Source organism: Heterodontus francisci, chromosome 4 (assembly GCF_036365525.1).
Source record: "Heterodontus francisci isolate sHetFra1 chromosome 4, sHetFra1.hap1, whole genome shotgun sequence".
NCBI classification, from domain to species: Eukaryota; Metazoa; Chordata; class Chondrichthyes; order Heterodontiformes; family Heterodontidae; genus Heterodontus; species Heterodontus francisci.
Genome location: NC_090374.1, coordinates 111,190,031 through 111,203,859, shown reverse-complemented (window position 1 = coordinate 111,203,859; position 13,829 = coordinate 111,190,031). Strand labels below are relative to the sequence as shown.

Sequence of the window (13,829 nt, the reverse complement as noted above, 5' to 3'; positions counted from 1 at the left end):
CTTTGCCCTTCAACCCCTTCCCAACATCCCCTCAGCCAATCGTAACAGATTCCCCCGCTCCAAACAGAGATCCGAAGGTGCAGAACTTCCGCCACCTGGCTGGAATATCGGCGTGGGATGGCTATCGCTACTAGGTAAGTGATTATTCATTCATGTTAATTTAATTAGCATATTTAAATGATGTCTCCGTTGCTGTGCGCTGGGGAGGCCGCGATGAGGCCTCGCCCCTGTGGGTAAACTGGGGTGGGGCCTTCCCGGCGTCGAGGCCCATGGCGGGCCTCTCCCTTGCCATGACCCCCACGTCGGGGGGGCTTATAAACTTCAGCCCATCATTTCAGCCCTGGTCCAAACATGAACAAAAGAGCTGAATTCGAGAAATGAGGTGAGTGTGACTGCCTTTGAGAGGCAGCATTTGATAAAGTCCGAGTAAAATTAAAGTCAATGGGAATCAGCAGGAAAATCCCAACTGGCTGGAATCATACCTAGTACAAAAGGAAGGTGGTTGTGGCTTTTGGAGCTCAATCATCTCAGCCCCAGGACATTGCTGCAGGAAGTTCCTCAGGGCAATGTCCGAGGCCTAACCATCTTCAGCTGTTTTATCAAGGACCTTCCTTCCATTCTCAGGTCAGAATGGTTTGCTGATGATTGCAGTGTTCCGTTCCAATCACAACTCCTTAGATAAGGAAGCAGTCCATGCCTGCATGTAGCAAGACCTGTGCAACATTCAGGCTTGAGCTGATATGAAAGTAACATTCACGCCACATGATTGCCAGGCAATGACCATCTCCAACAAGAGGGAATCTCACCACCTTCCCTTGGCATTCAATGGCATATTACCATTGAATACCCCACCATCAGCATCCTGGGGTGAAGGGGGTGGGGGGAAACCACTGACCAGAAACTTAACTGCCACATAAATACTGTGGCTACAAGAGCAGGTCACAGGCTGGACATTCTGCAGTGAGTAACTCACCTCCTGACTCCCCGAAGCCTTTCCACAGTCTAAAAGGCACAAGTCAGGAGTGTGATGGAATACTCAACATTTTTCTGGATGAGTGCAGCTCCAATAACATTCAAGAAACTCAATACCATCCAGGACAAAGCAGCTCACTTGATTGGCACCCCAGTCACTACATTAAAAATTAATTCCCTCTATCTGCAGTGTGTACCATCTACAAGATGCACTGCAGAAACTGGCCAAGGTTCCTTCTATCACCACCTTCTAAACCTACCGCCTCTACCACCTAGAAGGAGGAGGGCAGCAGGTGCACAGAAACTCTACAACCTGCAAATTTCCTGTCAAGTCACATACCATCCTAACTTGGAAATATGTCTCCATTCCTTTATCGTTGCTGGTTTAAAATCCTGGAACTCCTTAACAGCACTGCAGGAGTACTTCGACCACACGGACTGCAGAGGTTCAAGAAGGAGGCTCACCATCAACTTCTCAAGGGTAATTAGGAATGGACAATGAATGCTGGCCCTACCAGAGATGCCCACATCCCGCAAATTAATAAAAATAGCACTTTTAATGTCTTTAAGAATGTACCAAAATGCTTCACTAGAAATTAATTACTTTTGAAGTATAATCACAGCAGCAAGTTTGCACATAACAGCATACCTCAAACAGCAGTATAATAAATTACATTTCTTTTATATGACAAATGATAGCCCAGACCTCTAAATTCTTCTTTTGAATAGTGCAATGGATCTTTTACATCCATATTAACAGGTAGATGGGCTTCAGTTTAATGTCTGATCCAAAAGACCCTCCAGCATTGCAGCTTTCCCTCAAGTTCTGCACGAAATGTCAGCCTAGATTATGTGCTCATGTTTTAGGGATGCAGCTTGTATTCACAACCTATTGACTTGGCAATGACAGCTCTCACTGAACCATGCAAATATGTTCTTAGTTTTCATACATAAATGCAATTGCAGACCTCAGAGAGGTAACTATTTTTTCCAGAATTATACACTGAAAATTTTATATAATCATACAAGTAATACACATACTTAAAGACAACATCTTGTACATCAGTGAGAGTTGCTCCAATGCTTTTCAACAAAAGGTTCACAGACTGCAGTGGGATCACGTCTGCTTCTTGCTGTTTGCTACTTTCTTCTCCTCCAGAACTGATAGAGAAACTCAAATGCAACTGCGAGAACACAAACGTTAGTTCAAGATGATAATTAATGCTACTCTTGACAACAATGTTAAAATGTTGAAATGCTATTAAAATAAATTTGACTGTAATAGTCATGAGCTAGACAATGTAGCTTTAACTGACCACAGAAAACTGAACTTAAAATCCATGTAATTGACAATCTTGGATCATTTTCATCTTAACTAATTTTATGTTGGCTTGTCTATTTTCCTGCAATATCAAGTAGTCCTGGGTCCTCTAAATAATGCATTTTTCTCTAATATTTAGCTCAGTGGAGACTCCTTTAATTCTGTTACAGAATATAAAGTGATAAATGCACCTTTTGAATCAATGGGCTTGATTTCAAGTCTTTCTGCAAAAGGTTATCTATCTCAAAGGTAAGAATAATTACCTTCTGTAATTTGTGTTATTATAAAAACAGCAATTGGGTTAAAATAATTATAATCACAGTTTTAGCACTGGAGATGCAAATTTATTTTCCATATAAAAAGAGCTGTCATGGTGTAGCGACTATTGTAAATATACGTTGTGTTCCTGCTTTATTTGCTTGTTCTATTTACTGCTTTAAATTAGTTTGTCGTTGAAAGATATTGTGTTAGTATTATTATGCTACTTCTATAACACAAAAAGTTCTTTAGGCTTGTGATAAGAGTAGTAGCTAAAGCTGTCTAAAAAGGATTGTTTGTTTTCCTGACTTCCTAGATATTAGATCAAGTGAAAACACACGGAAATATAAAGCATGTTCAGGTTTATCCAAGAGTAGTCTCAAACGCAAACTAAAAATAGTTATAGTTTGGCATGGGCCCCAAGGAGGGGAGTGCAAGAGAACAAGAGAGTTCAGAAAATGTATCAGAAACAGTTTCTTACAGCAATACATTGTGAAACCAACGAGGGAACAGGCTATTTTAGATCCAGTAACGTGTAATGAGACAGGATAAATTAATGATCTCGTAAAGAATCCTCAGGACAAGAGTGATCATAACATGAGGGTGATAATCGTGGGTCTGAAAGTAGCGTCTCAAACTTAAATAAAGGCAATTACAAAGGCATGAAGACAGAATTGGCTAAAATGGACTGGGAAAATAGATTAAAAGATTAAGGTGATAAACAGCAGCAGACATTTAAGGAGATATTTCATAATTCTTAACAAAGATATATTTCATTGAGAAAGAATCTATGAGAAGGTTGAACAATCCATGGTTAACTAAGGAAGTTAAGGATGGTATCAAATTGAAAGAAAAAGCATGCATTGTGGCAAACATTTAGTGGTAGGCCAGGAACATTTTAGAAATTAGCAAAGGACAACTAAAAAAGGGAGAAAATAGATGAGAGTAAACTAGCAAGAAATATAAAAACAGACAGTAAGACTTCCACATTAAGTATATAAGGAAGAAAGTAGCAAAGGAAACATTGGTCCCTTCAAGGATGAGACTGGGGAAATAATAATGAAAAACAAGCAAACGGCAGAAACTTCAAACAAATATTTTGTATTTGGCTTCATGTTAGAAGACACTAAAAGCATTCCAAAAATAGTAGAAAATAGGTGGGGGGGGGTGTTGTGGGGGCAAAAGGGAGGGAGGGAGGAACTTAAAAACAATTACAAGATAAAAATTACTAGGCAAACTTATGATACAAATGGCTGACAAGTTCCCTGGAACTGGTGGCCTGCATCCTAGAGTCTCAAAAGAAGTGGCTGCAGAAGACAGTGGATGCATTGGCTGTAATCTTCCAAAATTGCCTAGATTTTGGGAAGGTCCGAACAGATTGGAAAACTGCAAATGTAACGCCCTTATTCAAGAAAGGAGGGAGACAGAAAGCAGGAAACTATAGGCCAGCTAGCCTAACATTTGGAACAAGGAAAGAGCTGGAATAGAAATATAGAAAATAAGAGCAGGAGTAGGCCATTCGGCCCTTCAGGCCTGCTCCGCCATTCAAAAAAGATCATGACTGATTGTCTAATTCAGTACCCTGTTCCTGCTTTCTCCCCATATCCCTTGATCCCTTTGGCATTAATATATCTATCTCCTTCTTGAATACATTTAATGACTTGACCCCCACTGCCTTCTGCGGTAGAGAATTCCACAGGTTCACCACTCTCTGGGTGAAGAAATTTCTCCTCATCTCGGTTCTAAATGGCATACTCCGTATCCTGAGACTGTGGCCCCTGGTTCTGGACTCCCCCACAATCGGGAACATCCTCCCTTCATCTAGCCTGTCTAGTCCTGTTAGAATTTTCTAGGTTTCTATGAGATCCCCTCTCATTCTTCTAAACTCTAGTGAATATAGGTCTAGTCGACCCAATCTCTCCTCATAGGTCAATCCTCCTGTCCCAGGAATCAGCCGAGTAAATCTTCTTTGCACTCCCTACATGGCAGGAACATCCTTCCTCAGATAAGGAGACCAAAACTGCACACAATACTCCAGATGTGGTCTCACCAAAACCCTGTATAACTACAGTAAGACATCCTTGCTCCTGTACTCAAATCCTCTTGCAATGAAGGCCAACATTCCATTCACCTTCCTAATTGCTTGCTGCACCTGAATGCTTGCTTTCAGCGACTGGTGTACAAGGATACCCAGGTCTCGTTGCACCTCCCCCTTTCCCAATCTACCACCATTCTGCCTTTGTTTTTACAACCAAAATGGATAACCTCACATTTATCTATGTTATACTGCATCTGCCATGCATTTGCCCACCCACCCAACTTGTCCGAATCACATTGGAGCCTCTTTGCATCCTCCTCACGCTCACATTCTCCCCAGCTTTGCGTCGTCTGCAAACTTGGAAATGTTATATTTAGTTCCCTCACCCAAGTCATTAATATATATTGTGAATAGCTGGGGCCCAAGCACTGATCCCTGCGGTACCCCACTAGTCACTGCCTGCCACCTGGAAAAAGACCCGTTTATTCCTACTCTTTGTTTCCTGTCTGTCAACCAATTCTCAACCCATGCCAGTATATTACCCCCAATCCCATGTGCTTTGATTTTTCACACTAACCGCTTATGTGGGATCCTATCAAAAACCTTCTGAAAATCTAATACACCATATCCACTGGCTCTCTCTTATCTATTTTACTAGTTACATTCTCAAAAAACTCCAGTAGATTTGTTAAGCATGATTTCCCTTTTGTAAACCCAAGCTGACTTTGTCCAATCCAGTTTATGCTTTCCAGGTGTTCTGTTATCACATCCTTTATATTTTCCCCACTACAGATATAAGGCTAACTGATCTGTAATTCCCTGTGTTTTCTCTCCCTCCTTTTTTAAATAGTTGGGTTACATTTGCCACCCTCCAATCCGTAGGAACTGCTCCAGAATCTATAGACGTTTGGAAGATGACCACCAATGCATTCACTATTTCCAGGGCACTTCCTTTAGTACTCTGGGATGTAGATTATCAGGGCCTGGGGATTTGTCAGCCTTTAACCCCATTAATTTTCATAGCACTATTTTTTTTTTTACTAATATTTATTTCACGCAATTCCTCCCTCTCATTAGACCCTTGGTTCCCTAACATTTCTGGGAGGTTATTTGTATTCTCCTTTGTGAAGATAGAACCAAAGTTGCAGTTCCGAAGAAGGGTCACTGACCCGAAACGTTAACTCTGCTTCTCTATTCACAGATGCTGCCAGACCTGCTGAGTGGTTCCAGCATTTCTTGTTTTTATGTGTGTTTAATTGTTATGCCATTTCTTTGTTCCCCATTATAATTTCCCCCATTTCTAACTGTAAAGGACGTACATTTGTCTTCAATAATCTTTTTCTCTTCACATATTTATAGAAGCTTTTACAGTCAGTTTTTATGTTCCCCACAAGTTTACTCTCATACTCTATTTTCCCCCGCTTAATCAACCTCTTTGACCTCCTTTGCTGAATTTGCACTGGAGTGCTGACTTGGGTTGCATTACAGTGGAAGTTTGGTAACTGAGGATAATTAAAGGTTAATTTTATCTGAAATCTAATCTGTCTTTTATTTAGCAGATTAACTTAACAGTTGCTGTTAGGGTTGGAGGTGGTGAGTTTTAGACCAGCTTTAAACAGGGTTCACTCAGGCTCTACTTGCAGCTGCACCTTGTTAATTAGAGAATTGGCTTAAACCAGTTTTCAAGGGCTAGAGTCAGTCAGTATAAAAGTGAGCCATCTTACAGTGCTGACTTGGGTTGCATTGGAGTGCTGACTTGGGTTGCATTAGAGTGCTATAGTGGAAGTTTGGTAACTGAAGAAGTTTGGTGAGGAGGGAGCGAGGAGCTCCTTTCATTTCCTACCTGTCCTCAGAGTGAGGGGAGCCGAGAGCTTCCAAAGAGCACAGCTGACTGGGAGAAGACTTGGAGGGCAGAGTTCTGGACCAGTAAGTATAAAAAACGTACCTCGGGGTTTTGTGGCCTGCATCCAGGGAGAAGACTTGGAGGGCGGAGTTCCAGACTGGAAAGCATAAAAAACTTACCTCGGGTAAAAAAAAAACTGAAAGTGATGTCACAGGAAAGCTGTGACCTGATTGGCTGGTAGGGAATTTTTACTGTATTTGAACATTAAACATTGATAAAAATCCTAAGTTAATAAGTAGAGTAACTAAACCAGAGGGAGGAGATTACTGTATTTAGTTAGCATTTAATATTTATTGTAGGAATCTAGCACTAGGGACCATATAGTTAATTACAACAATTTAGTAAGGATTTAATAAGTATTTATTTTAAATTAATTTATTAATTAGTGCTAGAAATGTCAGTTAGAGGGGTGAAGTGCTTCACCTGAGAGATGTGGGAGGTCCGTGACACTTCCAGCGTTCCGGACGACTACATCTGCAGGAGGTGTACCCAGTTGCAGCTCCTCACAGACCGCATGGATCGGTTGGAGCGGCAACTGGATGCACTTAAGAGCATGCAGGTGGCAGAAAGCGTCAGACAGGAGTTTTAGAGAAGTGGTTACACCCAAGGTGCAGGCAGATAGATGGGTGACCGCTAGAAGGGGCAGGCAGTCAGTGCAGGAATCCCCTGTGGCTATCTCCCTCTCTAACAAGTATACCGTTTTGGATACTGTTGGGGGGGATGGCCTATCAGGGGAAAACAGCAGCAGCCAGAGCAGTGGCACCACAGCTGGCACTGTTGTTCAGCAGGGAGGGACAAAGCGCATAAGAGCAATAGTTATAGGGGACTCTATAGTCAGGGGCACAGATAGGTGCTTCTGTGGATGTGAAAGAGACTCCAGGATGGTATGTTGCCTCCCTGGTTCCAGGGTCAAGGATGTCTCTGAAAGGACAGGGGGCATTCTGAAGGGGGAGGGTGAACAGCCAGAGGTTGTGGTACACATCGGTACCAACGACATAGAGTGACTAGGTCCTGCAGGGGGAGTTTAGGGAGTTATGTAGAAAGTTAAAAGACAGGATCTCTTGGGTTGTAATCTCGGGATTACTCCCTGTGACACGTGCCTGTGAAGCTAGAAATAGGAAGATAGTGCAGCGAAACACGTGGCTGAACAGCTGGTGTAGAAGGGAGGGTTTCAGATATCTGGACCATTGGGATCTCTTCAGGGACAGATGGGACCTGTACAGGAAGGACGGGTTGCATCTAAACTGGAGGGGCACAAATATCCTGGCTGCGAGGTTTGCTAGCGTCACTCGGGAGGGTTTAAACTAGTGTGGCAGGGGGGTGGGAACCAGAGCAGTAGGACAGCTAGTAAAATAAATGAGGGGGAACTAGTAAATAAGGCCAGTAAGACTAAGAGGAAGAGCAGGTAGGGAGATGTTGCAGAGCACAGCGGGACTGGTAGTCTGAAGTGCATTTGTTTCAATGCGAGAAGTATAATAGGTAAGGCAGATGAACTTAGAGTTTGGATTAGTACTTGGAACTATGATGTTGTTGCTATTACAGAGACTTGGTTGAGGGAAGGACAGGATTGGCAGCTAAATGTTCCAGGATTTAGAAGCGTCAGGCGTGATAGAGAGGGATGTAAAAGGGGTGGGGAGTTAAGTTACTGGTTAAGGAGAATATCACAGCTGTACTGCGGGAGGACACCTCGGAGGGGTCATGCAGCGAGGCAATATGGGTGGAGCTCAAGAATAGGAAGGGTGCAGTCACGATGTTGGGGGTTTTCTACAGGCCTCCCAACAGCCAGCGGGAGGTAGAGGAGCAGATATGTAGACAGATTTTGGAAAGATGTAAACGTAACAGGGTTGTAGTGGTGGGTGATTTTAACTTCCCCTATATTGACTGGGACTCACTTAGTGCTAGGGGCTTGGATGGGGCAGAATTTGTAAGGAGCATCCAGGAGGGCTTCTTGAAACAATATGTTGATAGTCCAACTAGGGATGGGGCCATACTGGACCTGATATTGGGGAATGAGCCCGGCCAGGTGATCGAAGTTTCAGTAGGGGGGCATTTCGGGAAGAGTGACCATAATTCTGTAAGTTTTAAGATCCTTATCCACAAGTACAATAGTAATCCTCGTATCGGGTGAAGGTGCTAAATTGGGGGAAGGCTAATTATAACAATATTAGGCAGGAACTGAAGAATTTAGATTGGGGGCGGCTGTTTGAGGGTAAATCAACATCTGACACGTGGGAGTCTTTCAAACGTCAGTTGATTAGAATCCAGGACCGGCATGTTCCTGTGAGGAAGAAGAATAAGTTTGGCAAGTTTCGGGAACCTTGGATAACGTGGGATATTGTGAGCCTAGTCAAAAAGAAAAAGGAAGCATTCGTAAGGGGTGTGAGGCTAGGAACAGACGACTCCCTTGAGGAATATAAAGACAGTAGGAAGGAACTTAAGCAAGGAGTCAGGAGGGCTAAAAGGGGTTATGAGAATTCATTGGCAAACAGGATTAAGGAAAATCCCAAGGCTTTTTATACATATATAAAGAGCAAGAGGGTAACCAGGGAAAGGGTTGGCCCACTCAAGGACAGAGAAGGGAATCTACGTGTGGAGCCAGAGGAAATGGGCGAGGTACTAAATGAGTACTTTGCATCAGTATTTACCAAAGAGAAGGACTTGGTGGATGATGAGCCTAGGAAAGGGAGTGTAGATAGTCTCAGTCATCTCATTATCATAAAGGAGGAGGTGTTGGGTGTCTTGCAAAGCATTAAGGTAGATAAGTCCCCAGGGCCTGATGGGATCCTTAGAACCCTTAGGAGCATTGACAGGCAGAGAAATCTGGGCGTACATATCCACAGGTCACTGAAAGTGGCAACGCAGGTGGATAAGGTAGTCAAGAAGGCATACGGCATGCTTGCCTTCATCGGTCGGGACATAGAGGATAAAAATTGGGAAGTCATGCTGCAGAACTTTAGTTCGGCCACACTTAGTATATTGCGTGCAATTCTGGTCGCCACACTACCAGAAGGACGTGGAGGTTTTGGAAAGGGTACAGAAGAGATTTACCAGGATGTTGCCTGGTCTGCAGTGCATTAGCTATGAGGAGAGGTTTGATAAACTCGGATTGTTTTCACTGGAACGACGGAGGTGGAGGGGCGACATGATACAGGGTGGAAAAGTCAGTTACTAGGGGACATAGGTTTAAGGTGAGAGGGGCAAAGTTTAGAGGGGATGTGCGAGGCAAGTTCTTTACACAGAGGGTGGTGAGTGCCTGGAACTTGCTGCCGGGGGAGGTGGTGGAAGCAAGTACGATAGCAACGTTTAAGAGGCATCTTGACAAATATATGAATAGGATGGGAGTAGAGGGATACGGTCCCCGGAAGTGCAGAAGGTTTTAGTTTAGGCAGGCATCAAGATTGGCGAAGGCTTGGAGGGCCGAATGGCCTGTTCCTGTGCTGTACTGTTCTTTGAATTCTAAACTGCTCCCAATCCTCAGACTTGCTCCTTTTTCTGGCAATTTTATATGCCTCCTCTTTGGATTTAATACTATCCCTAATTTCTTTTGTAAGCCACGGTTGAGCCACCTTTCCGGTTTTATTTTTGCGCCAGACAGGAATGAATAATTGTTGTAATTCATGCATACGTTCTTTAAATGCTATCCATTGCCTATCCACCGTCAACCCTTTCAGTAAAGTTCCCCAATCAACCATAGCCAATCTGCGCCTCATACCTTCGTAGTTTCCTTTATTTAGATTCAGGACCCTAGTTTCAGATTCAACTACTTCATTCTCCACCTTAATGAAGAATTCTGTCATGTTATGGTTACTCCTCCCCAAGGGACCCCACACAAGACTGTTAATTAATCCTCTCTCATTGCACAATACCCAGTCTAGGATAGCCTGTTCTCAAGTTGGTTCCTCAACGTATTGGTCTAAAAAAACCATCACGTACACACTCCAGGAAATCCTCCTCCACAGTATTATTGCTCATTTGGTTTCTCTATCTATATGTAGATTAAAGTCACCCATTATTACAGTTGTACCCTTATTGCATGCATCTCTAATTTCCTGTTTAACGCCTTCCCTTACATCTCTACTATATTGTTTGGGGGCCTATAGACAACCCCCACCAATGTTTTCTGCTCCTTGGTGTTTCTCAGCTCCACCCATACAGATTCCATATAATGATTTTCCGAGCCAATATCCTTCCTCACTATTGCATTGATTTCTCCCTTTACCGACAACGCTACCCTACCTCCTTTCCCTTTTTTCCTGTCCTTCCTAAATATTGAATACCCCTGGATGCTCCGTTCCCATCCTTGGTCACCATGCAGCCATGTCTCCGTAATCATAACTATATCATAACCGTTTATATGTATTTGCGCTGTTAATTCCTCTACCTTATTGCGAATGCTCCGCGCATTAAGACACAATGCCTTTAGACTTGTCTTTTTAACATTGTTAGTCATCTTAGCTTTATTTTGCACCATGGCCCCATTTGTTTCTCGCCCTTGTTTTCTCTGCCTTCTGCTTTTGCTTCTTACCTTTCTGCCTTTCATTTCTATCCTTGTTTCCCCCTCCTGACTCCCTGCTCAGATTCCCATCTCTGCCATTCTAGCTTAAACTCTCCGACAGCATTAGCAAACAATCCCCCCCACCAAGGAAACTGCTCCCAGTCCTGCCCAGATGCAACCCGTCCATTATTAATCCATTAATTAATCCATTATTAAGGAAGATGTAGCACATTTAGAAAATTATAATACAATCAAGAAGAGTCAACATGGCTTTATGAAAGAGAAATTGCGTTTGACAAATTTATTAGAGTTCTTTGAGGATGGAATGAGTCATCGAGTAAGGAAGTGGCCCTAGAAATAGTAGATGCTTTGCTGGTCATTTTTCAAAATTCTATAGACTCTGGAACAGTTCCAACAGATTGGAGAGTAGCTAATGTAACCCCACTATTTAAAAAAGGATGTAGAGAGAAAACAGGGAATTATAGACAGGTTAGCCTGACATCAGTAGTGGGAAAAATGCTAGAGTCCATTATAAAAGATGCAATAGCATAGCACTTGGAAAACAATGACAGGATTGAACAAAATCAACATGGATTTACGAAAGGGAAATCATACTCGACAAATCTACTGGAATTTTTTGAGAATGTAACTCGTAGAATAGATAAGGGAGAATCAGTGGATGTGGTGTATTTGGACTTTCAGAAGGCTTTCGATAAAGTCCCACATAAGAGATTAGCATGCAAAATTATAGCACATGGGATTGGGGGTAAGGTACTGACATGATAGAGAACTGGTTGGCAGACAGAAAACAAAGAAGGAATAAATGGGTCTTTTTCCGAGTGGCAGGCAGTGACTAGTGGGGTACCGCAGGGATCAGTGCTAGGGCCCCAGCTATTCACAATATATATTAATGATATAGATGAGGAAATTAAATGTAATATATCCAAGTCTGCAGATGACACAAAGCTGGGTGGGAGTGTGAGCTGTGAGGAGGATGCAGAGAAGCTCCAGTGTGATTTGGACAGGTTGAGTGAGTGGGCAAATACATGGCAGATGCAATATAATATGGATAAATGTGAGGGTATCCACTTTGGTGGCAAACAGAAAGGCAAATTATCTGAACGGCGATAGATTGGGAAAGGGGGAGGTGCAGCGAGACCTGGGTGCCCTGTGCACCAGTCGCTGAAAGTAAGCCTGCAGGTGCAGCAGGCAGTTAAGGCAAATGGTATGTTGGCCTTCATAGCGAGAGGATTCGAGTACAGGAGCAAGGACATCTTGCTGCAATTGTACAAAGCCTTAGTGAGACCACATCTGGAGTATTGTGTGCAGTTTTGGTCTCCTTATCTGAGGAAGGATGTTCTTGCTATAGAGGGAGTGCAGCGAAGGTTCACCAGACTGATTTCTGGGATGGCAGGATTGACTTATGAAGAGAGATTGGGCCGATTAGGCTTGTATTCGCTAGAGTTTAGAAGAATGAGAGGGGATCTCATAGAAACCTACAAAATTCTAACAGGACTGGACAGACTAGATGCAGGAAGGATGTTCGTGATGGCAGGGGAGTCCAGGACAAGGGGTCACAGTCTAAGGATAAGGGGTAAGGCATTTAGGACTGAGATGAAGAGAGATTTCTTCACCCAGAGAGTGGTGAACCTATGGAATTCTCTACCATGAAAGCAGTTGAGGCCAAATCATTGAATATATTCAAGAAGGAGTTAGATATAGTTCTTGGGGCTAATGGGATCAAGGGATACGGGGAGAAAGCGGGAATAGGTTACTGAGTTTGGATGATCAGCCATGATCGTATTGAATGGCGGAGCAGGCTCGAAGAGCCAAATGGTCTACTCCTGCTCCTATTTTTTTATGTTTCTATTTACGGCACTGGAGGCCATTTGGACCAAAAAGTCCATGCCGACTCTCCGCGGAGCCATCCAGTCAGTCCCACTCCCCCGCTTGATCCCCGTAGCCCTGCAAGTTTATTTCCTTCAAGTGGCCATCTAATCTCCTTTTGAAATCATTGATTGTCTCTGCTTCCACCACCCTCATGAGCAACGAGTTCCAGGTCATTAACACCCTATGAGTAAAAAAGTTCTTCCTCATATTCCCCCTACATCTCTTGCCCAAAACCTTCAAACTGTGTCCCCTATTCCTTATACCATTGCTTATTGGGAACAGTTTTTCCTTGTCTAACTTATCTATGCTTGTCATAATCTTGTACACCTCTATGAAATCTCCCATCAACCTCTTTTGCTCTAAGGAGAACCACAGCTTTTCTAACCTAACCTTGTAACTAAAATACCCCATCCCTGGAACCATTCTGATAAATCTCCTCTGTACCCTTTCAAGGACCTGCACATCCTTCCTGAAGTGTGGTGATCAGAACTGGATGCAATAATCCAGTTGGAGCCTAACCATAGCTTTATAAAGGTTCAGCATAACTTTCCTGCTTTTGTACACAATGCCTCTACTTATGAAGCCTAAGATCCCATTTGCTTTGCTAACCACTGTCTCAATCTGTCGTGCCACCTTCAGAGATCGATGCACATGCATCCCAAGTCCCTTTGTTCTTGCATGCACTTTAGAACTGCACCCATTAGGTATATAATGACTCTCCATATTCCTTCTGCCAAAATGTATCACCTCACACTTGTTGGTATTAAATTCCATCTGCCACCTGTCTGCCCATTCTGCGAGCCTATGTCCTGCTGCAAGTAGTTCATATCATCCTCACTGTTTGGTGTCGTTGGCAAATTTTGAAATTCTACTCTGTATTCCAAGATCAAAGTCATTTATATATAGCAAAAAAAAGTAGTCCCAGCCTGGCTCTTGGGGAACAGCACTATCT

The 13,829-nt window shown here is 43.1% G+C and overlaps 1 protein-coding gene across 1 annotated transcript in view; it reads right to left on the bottom strand.

Annotated features, from left to right (window-relative positions):
- vps13a (vacuolar protein sorting 13 homolog A) overlaps positions 1 to 13,829 on the bottom strand; it is a 609,759-nt gene that overhangs the window by 102,939 nt on the left and 492,991 nt on the right. Inside the window, exon 61 of the mRNA XM_068029994.1 lies at positions 2,014 to 2,156. Within this exon, the coding sequence (XP_067886095.1) occupies positions 2,014 to 2,156 (143 nt within the window). The remainder of the gene's footprint in view (positions 1 to 2,013; positions 2,157 to 13,829) is intronic.